This window comes from Sinocyclocheilus grahami, unplaced genomic scaffold, assembly GCF_001515645.1.
Source record: "Sinocyclocheilus grahami isolate Dianchi unplaced genomic scaffold, SAMN03320097.WGS_v1.1 scaffold1012.1, whole genome shotgun sequence".
NCBI classification, from domain to species: Eukaryota; Metazoa; Chordata; class Actinopteri; order Cypriniformes; family Cyprinidae; genus Sinocyclocheilus; species Sinocyclocheilus grahami.
The window spans coordinates 172,274-179,511 of NW_015506191.1; the positions used below are offsets into that span (position 1 = coordinate 172,274).

At 36.6% G+C, this 7,238-nt stretch overlaps 1 protein-coding gene across 2 annotated transcripts in view; it reads left to right on the top strand.

Annotated features, from left to right (window-relative positions):
- The first annotated feature begins 318 nt into the window (after positions 1-318).
- LOC107565615 (dynein assembly factor 5, axonemal-like) overlaps positions 319-7,238 on the top strand; it is a 34,440-nt gene continuing 27,520 nt past the window's right edge. For both annotated transcript variants that reach the window (XM_016250876.1, XM_016250875.1), the window contains exons 1-5: positions 319-896; positions 2,012-2,196; positions 2,415-2,539; positions 3,348-3,466; positions 5,700-5,932. In XM_016250876.1, the coding sequence (XP_016106362.1) occupies positions 362-896; positions 2,012-2,196; positions 2,415-2,539; positions 3,348-3,466; positions 5,700-5,932 (1,197 nt within the window). In that variant the 5' untranslated portion in view covers positions 319-361. The remainder of the gene's footprint in view (positions 897-2,011; positions 2,197-2,414; positions 2,540-3,347; positions 3,467-5,699; positions 5,933-7,238) is intronic.

The window sequence follows — 7,238 nt, forward strand, 5'->3', positions numbered from 1 at the left end:
ACATACATACATACATACATATACATATATACTGTATATATGATAAATAATAGTGATAAAATTAATTAGTGGTAAAAAAAAGTATATGTTGCATATACACACACATACGCTCATATTTGTTTTGAAAAGGGTTGTATGTTTTCTGTATGTTTATTATTATTGAACCCTCTCTTGTTATTTTTTTTTCTCTGTGGAAAAAAAATGTTGTTCTGATCATGGACTCGAAGTAAAATAAAGTTGAGCTGTTTTGAATGAACATCTACCGTAAAGCAATCTAAGCTGTCGCAATCTACAGTCGTAGAGGCAACGATCGCCATGACGACCAGTCTCCCTCAACAACAAACACACACGTGAAGCAGCAATGGCGACCGCCAGCGATGAGCGAGCTGCAGCGGATGTTTTAAAATCTCTGGCTCGCCATTTGAACTGTCTAAACGACGACAACAAAAGCGCGAGAAGGCGAGCTCTAGAAGCGGTGAAGAGAGAAACCGTCGAGCAGCGCTTGTCCAGCGGCGCGCTGCAGGAGCTTTTTGCCGGTTTGCTGAAGGCGCTGCTGAAATGTCTGTCAGATCCTGCGGAGACGTGCAGGTACACGGCGGTTCAGATCCTCACGGGCTTTATCAGAGCTGTCCCCAGACCAGAAGACGCTCTGCCCTACCTCATGACCGCGCTGGCGCAGAGGCTCGGCGGGAAGGAGATCCTGGAGCCGGCGGAGGAGCTCAGGCTGGCTCTGATGGAGACGCTGTCTCTGGTGCTGGAGGAGGTGTGCGGCAGGCAGCTGGCCCCCTACCTGGACGACATGATCAAGATCCTGCAGAGAACCATCACAGATCCCTTTCCTGAAGTCAAGAAAGAGAGCTGTAAATGTGCCATCAGTGTTGCACAGAGCATTCCTGGTAAGTGGGGCCCTCAAACTGTTGATATTCTTTAAAAGACAGTTGAGATACAGTAAATATGAAAAAAACAAATAAAGGTAATATCATGTCAGTTTGGTTTCATTATACAGAAGTTAAGTGGCAAACTGATCTTAGACAAAGACTTTGGCTTAGATGGGTTGTTGGTTGTCACGGTAACAAGGCCAGACTGATGACCCTGACCAAGACCTAAAATTAACACTCGGCCAAATGAGAGTAAAAAATATAAATTAGTATATTTATTCATTCTAACAATGCCTGAGATTGTGATTTGGTTTATGCAAGATGTGCCAAACATCCACCCCAAGTTTAGAAATCAGTTTTCAACAAAAGAAACGCATTTTAAAAGAGAAGTTTCCCTGTGGTTTTAGATGTGTTGTTAGTTGTTGTGCTATTTTATTCTAATATATATATTAGGGCTACACGATATTGGAAAAGACATTGCGGTATTTTGTTTTTCTGTGATGTATGTGCGATATGAAAGAGAGAAAAAAATCACCAGATGACTTGAATAGCTCTATTTGGAAAAAGAAAAATGATTGGAGTGATTTTGTAGGTGAGTAAATCAGCATAATAGGAAATAAACAAATTACAAGCATAGAATAATTATAACAGTAAGTGTAACTGTATAAGTAACTGTAGTAATAATAATAATAATAATTAGTATTATTATTATTTCATATAACAACAGTAAAATTACAATACTAATAGTTATGGTTATTTTTTTATTTGCTTTAAACATTAAATCATTGAGCATTTATTTTGGTGGAAAACTGCAGGGAAACCATATCACATTTCCAGGTATTGTAAGAATTAATAAATATACTCGCCATCAAATTTTTTTTACTCATATTTGGCGTTAATTTTGGTCAGGGGCATGTTATCATGACAACCAGCAACCCATCTAAGTCCTGCTTGCCACTTAATTCCAGTAAAATTCCTTTATCTATCTATCTATCTATCTATCTATCTATCTGTCTGTCTGTCTGTCTGTCTGTCTGTCTATCTGTCTGTCTATCTGTCTGTCTATCTGTCTATCTGTCTGTCTGTCTGTCTGTCTGTCTGTCTGTCTGTCTGTCTCTGTATCTCTCTCTCAGATCATTTCCACCTGCAGGCCGAGAGTCTTCTGAAGCCCCTGCTGCAGACGATTTCTCACCAGCATTCCCAAGTGAGAGTTTCTGTCACACAGGCCATTGGCGCAGTCATTCAGCACAGCACAGGCAAGAACGTAGATGAGGTTTTGTCCCACTTGGCACAAAGATTGTTTGACGACTCTCCACGGGTAAGCTGGCAGCCGCTTCGCTGAAAAATCAATGAATAACAAAGAAATCAAATGAAAGAAAGTTCTTGATTGATGCGTTATTTAATAAATGGCTTATCTTTGGTATCCTTCCAAGAAATTCTTCTGCTAAATATGAAATATGCTTGCTGTCTTACAAGGCACATTGGTGGTGTTTTTTTCCACATGGGAATGGTTTATTTTTGTGCTAATCTGTTCAGGTGAGGAAAGCTGTTACTATAGTTGTGGGTAATTGGCTTCTCCATCTGCCGGACCGATATTCCTACTTCCACAAGCTCATCCCACTGCTTCTGAGCAGCCTCAGCGATGAGATCCCTGAAATCAGGTCAAAACAAATGCACAATCATGGAAATAGCATTGTTTTCCAGGCCTTTTAAAGTCATGAAAACTAGTACAATTCATTTAAATGTATATACTGTCATTAAAAGGTTAGGGTTTGGCTGCATTTATTAAATCAAAAATAAAAAGTAGTAAAAAGTAGTAAAAACAGTTTTCTATTTTAAAACGTCATTTATTCCTGTTATGTTAAAGCTGAATTTTCAGCAGTCTTCAGTGTCACATGATCCTTCAGAAATCATTCTAATATGCTGATTTGCTGTTCAAGAAACCTTTCTTATAATTATCAATTTTGAAAACAGTTGTGCTGCATCATATTTTTGTGGAAACCATAATCTACTTTTTTTCAAAATTCTTTGTTAAATAGAAAGTTCAAAAGATCCGCATTTATTTGATAACATAAATAAATCTTTTGTAACATTATAAATGTCTTTACTGTCACTTTTTAACAATATAATATTTAACAATAACAATATAATTTGGATAAAAGAGTCTGCTAAATGGCTAAATGTAAATAATGCATCCTTGCTATATACAGGTGCATCTCAATAAATTAGAATGTTGTGGAAAAGTTCATTTATTTCAATAATTCAACTCAAATTGTGAAACTCGTGTATTAAACAAATTCAATGCACAGCGACTGAAGTAGTTTAAGTCTTTGGTTCCTTTAATTGTGATGATTTTGGCTCGCATTTAACAAAAACCCACCATCTTTGAAAAAATTTATTTTGATTAAAAAAAAATTATTTTCTTATACAAAATTTATGATTTTGTGATTTATAAATAAATTCATTCAGGTCTCTTGCTGAGGACTTATGGAAACAAGTAGGATCTCAATGGGAGAAGGAAAATGAGGATGATCTGAAGGATAAGATGGACTTTCTGTTGCCTGCTCCTGTCCTCTACACATCTGGAGGTAGGACAAACTAATCACAGAATGACTTTGATTTAGAGATGCACCGATTGATCGGCCAGGGATCGGAATCGGCCGATTTTCCTCATGATCGGCCCGGACCGGTGACTGGCTGGTCAGTCTCACTTCTTTCCGATTTCGAGCCGATCCGTTTTGTTACTAGCGGCACAGGTATTAACGTCAGCTGCGCATTCTCGCTCTCTTCTCTCCGACGACCCCTTCTCTCTCTCACACATGTCTCATTCGCTCTGGTTAAATAGTGCTTGTATTGTGCATTATTTTAGTCATTCCCGCAGGTTTCGTGCTTACACCAAACGCGCGCGCACCACCAGTGATCAATATTAGTGGAGCGCACAATCCGCGCTCAGTCTCAAACAGCTTGTGAGCCACAAATACCAAAATGAGTGGCTAACTGCGCTAAAACATTCAAATACATACAAAATTATGTCAAAATGCCAGTCTTGGCGAGTATCCAGTTAAACGCAGTCAGTTTTGGAACGTTAAATAGTTGAGAAAGAGAATGCATGTTGTGTAACAGTATATTGGGTCCGTGGATAAACTCTTAAAGGGACCGCAGTCCAATATTCCTGCTGCTGTCTGTCATGTTAATCAAAGAACAAAAGACAAAGAAAATCACTTTCTGCTCTTGACTGAATACGTTTTATAACTTTAATGGTAAGCATTAATCTGTATTTAATTTTTGGAGACCACATAAATTAAAGTAATTAAATCTAAAATAAAACTGGATGTAACACATTTGATTACTTTAATTTCTGTAGTATTTCTTACCTGAATAAAAACTTACTTAACCTGAAAAACTTAGTTTCATAGCTCTCTTTATTCTATTGCATTTATTTGTGCTGTTGTTTGCAATATTTTATTTGTTTTTATTTTATTACTGACTTTTTACTACTTTTTTTTTATGAAAATAAAACTTTGCGTTGAAGAAAAGTAGATTTTTGTTTGTATATGCTGTCCGTGGATAAACTCTTAAAGGGACCGCAGTCCAATATTCCTGCTGCTGTCTGTCATGTTAATCAAAGAACAAAAGACAAAGAAAATCACTTTCTGCTCTTGACTGAATACGTTTTATAACTTTAATGGTAAGCATTAATCTGTATTTAATTTTTGGAGACCACATAAATTAAAGTAATTAAATCTAAAATAAAACTGGATGTAACACATTTGATTACTTTAATTTCTGTAGTATTTCTTACCTGAATAAAAACTTACTTAACCTGAAAAACTTAGTTTCATAGCTCTCTTTATTCTATTGCATTTATTTGTGCTGTTGTTTGCAATATTTTATTTGTTTTTATTTTATTACTGACTTTTTACTACTTTTTTTTTATGAAAATAAAACTTTGCGTTGAAGAAAAGTAGATTTTTGTTTGTATATGCTGTAAATTATAGTTCTTAGAAAGAAAATCGGTATCGGCAGATCACACTAACAAAAAATCGGAAATCGGAATCGGCCAAGAAAATTGCAATCGGTGCATCTCTACTTTCTTTCCTAAAAAATGATGTTATGGATACTAAATACATACATATAAGATATCAAAACTCTAGATGAAACCCTTAAATAACATTTGAGGTACTGTAGCCCCCACTTATCCCTTCAACAGACTTTGATGTTAAGCTGTCTTGTCCTAGAATAAAAGCCCCACAGGCCTGATCTAGTTAAGGGTTATTTCATGAGTGAAACTAGGGAGAAGCTTGCTAGGATGGCAGATGCTAATTTTTATATTTATTTATTTCATTTATTTTTTCTACTTTTATTGAGAGAAAAATAGAGAGAGGACAAAAAGACCAGTTAGCCAGATGTTTGCATTTTTATTAATAACCAACTCATCGTTACAGAAGATTTCGATTTCAGCTTTCTATTCATCAGGGACTATTCATTCAAAATACTGTGTATATACTGTAGCAGCACAACTATTTTCAACATCGATAAATGTTTCTTGAAAGCAGAATATTAGAATGATTTCTGAAGGATCATGTGACACTGAAGACTGGCGTAATGATGCTGAAAATTCAGCTTTGATCACAGGAATAAATTTAATTTTAAAATATATTCAAATAGAAAAGTGTTTTTTAAATTGTATTCTTGATCAAATAAAAAGCCTTGGTGAGCATGAGAGACTTGTTTCACCATGAGAAAATGTCTTTTCACCATGTCTTTTCTGTGCATGAGAAAAATTGAATAAAAGCAATGTTTCTCCTTTTTCTCATACAGTCGAGCGTCCCGGGCTGGGCTGCAGGGAGCTGGTGGTGAGGAATCTGTCAAAGCTGCTTCCTGCTGTGGGCCGGGACATTGGTGACTGGTTAGTGCAGACGCGAGTGAAGACGACCCAGCTGCTGCGGGTGCTGCTGCTGCATGCTGAAGATCACTGTACACAGCACCTGCAGTCACTGCTCACGGTTCTGTACCACGCCTGCGCAGACCCCGAGACTGACGTCAGAGCGCAGGTAACAGGACAGCCAATCAGGATCAGCATTCACAATATTGCTCTAGTGAGGCTGCTTAGCATTCCACCAAAGCAATATGCAGTACCAGTTTTAAAGTTTGAACTTTTTTGATGCTGCACATGTCAAGGGCCCCCCTTCCTAAAATATTAAAGGTAGCTGTGTATTCATGCATGAAGACAAAAAATATATACAGTGGGGAAAAAAAGTATTTAGTCAGCCACCAATTGTGCAAGTTCTCCCACTTAAAAAGATGAGAGAGGCCTGAAAATATTTAGTTTCCATTGCACTGCAGTCTTTTCCAACCCACTATTAGATGGTACTTTTAGATGTATAAACTAGGGCTGGTAAGCGATTAAAATTTTTAATCTAATTAATTACATGATGTGGCGATTAATTAATCAAATTAATCACACATCAAATTTGGCTGAGAAATTACTTCCAAAAGATAATTTCAAGTAATTGTTGTGTAAAGCATCAAACAGACATTACAAAAAGTATTGTGTATTAATGTATTAATGATGACACAATTGTAATTTTTGGGTGGGTGAACTATACCTTTAATAATTTATTTTATTAAGTTTATTATTATTACTATGGAAATATGAAATTATTTAGTTAATGAAATGGTACTCTAAATCAGGGGTTTCCAACCTCTTTTACACCATATATATATATATATATATATATGTACAGGTGCATCTCAATAAATTAGAATGTCATGGAAAAGTTCATTTATTTCAGTAATTCAACTCAAATTGTGAAACTCATGTATTAAATAAATTCAATGCACATAGACTGAAGTAGTTTAAGTCTTTGGTTATTTTAATTGTGATGATTTTGGCTCACATTTAACAAAAACCCACCAATTCACTATCTCAACGAATTAGAATATGGTGACATGCCAATCAGCTAATCAACTCAAAACACCTGCAAAGGTTTTCTGAGCCTTCAAAATGGTCTCTCAGTTTGGTTCACTAGGCTACACAATCATGGGGAAGACTGCTGATCTGACAGTTGTCCAGAAGACAATCATTGACACCCTTCGCAAGGAGGGTAAGCCACAAACATTCATTGCCAAAGAAGCTGGCTGTTCACAGAGTGCTGTATCCAAGCATGTTAACAGAAAGTTGAGTGGAAGGAAAAAGGTTAGAAGAAAAAGATGCACAACCAACCAAGAGAACTGAGCCTTATGAGGATTGTCAAGCAAAATCGATTCAAGAATTTGAGTGAACTTCACAAGGAATGGACTGAGGCTGGGGTCAAGGCATCACACACAGACGTGTCAAGGAATTTGGCTACAGTTGTC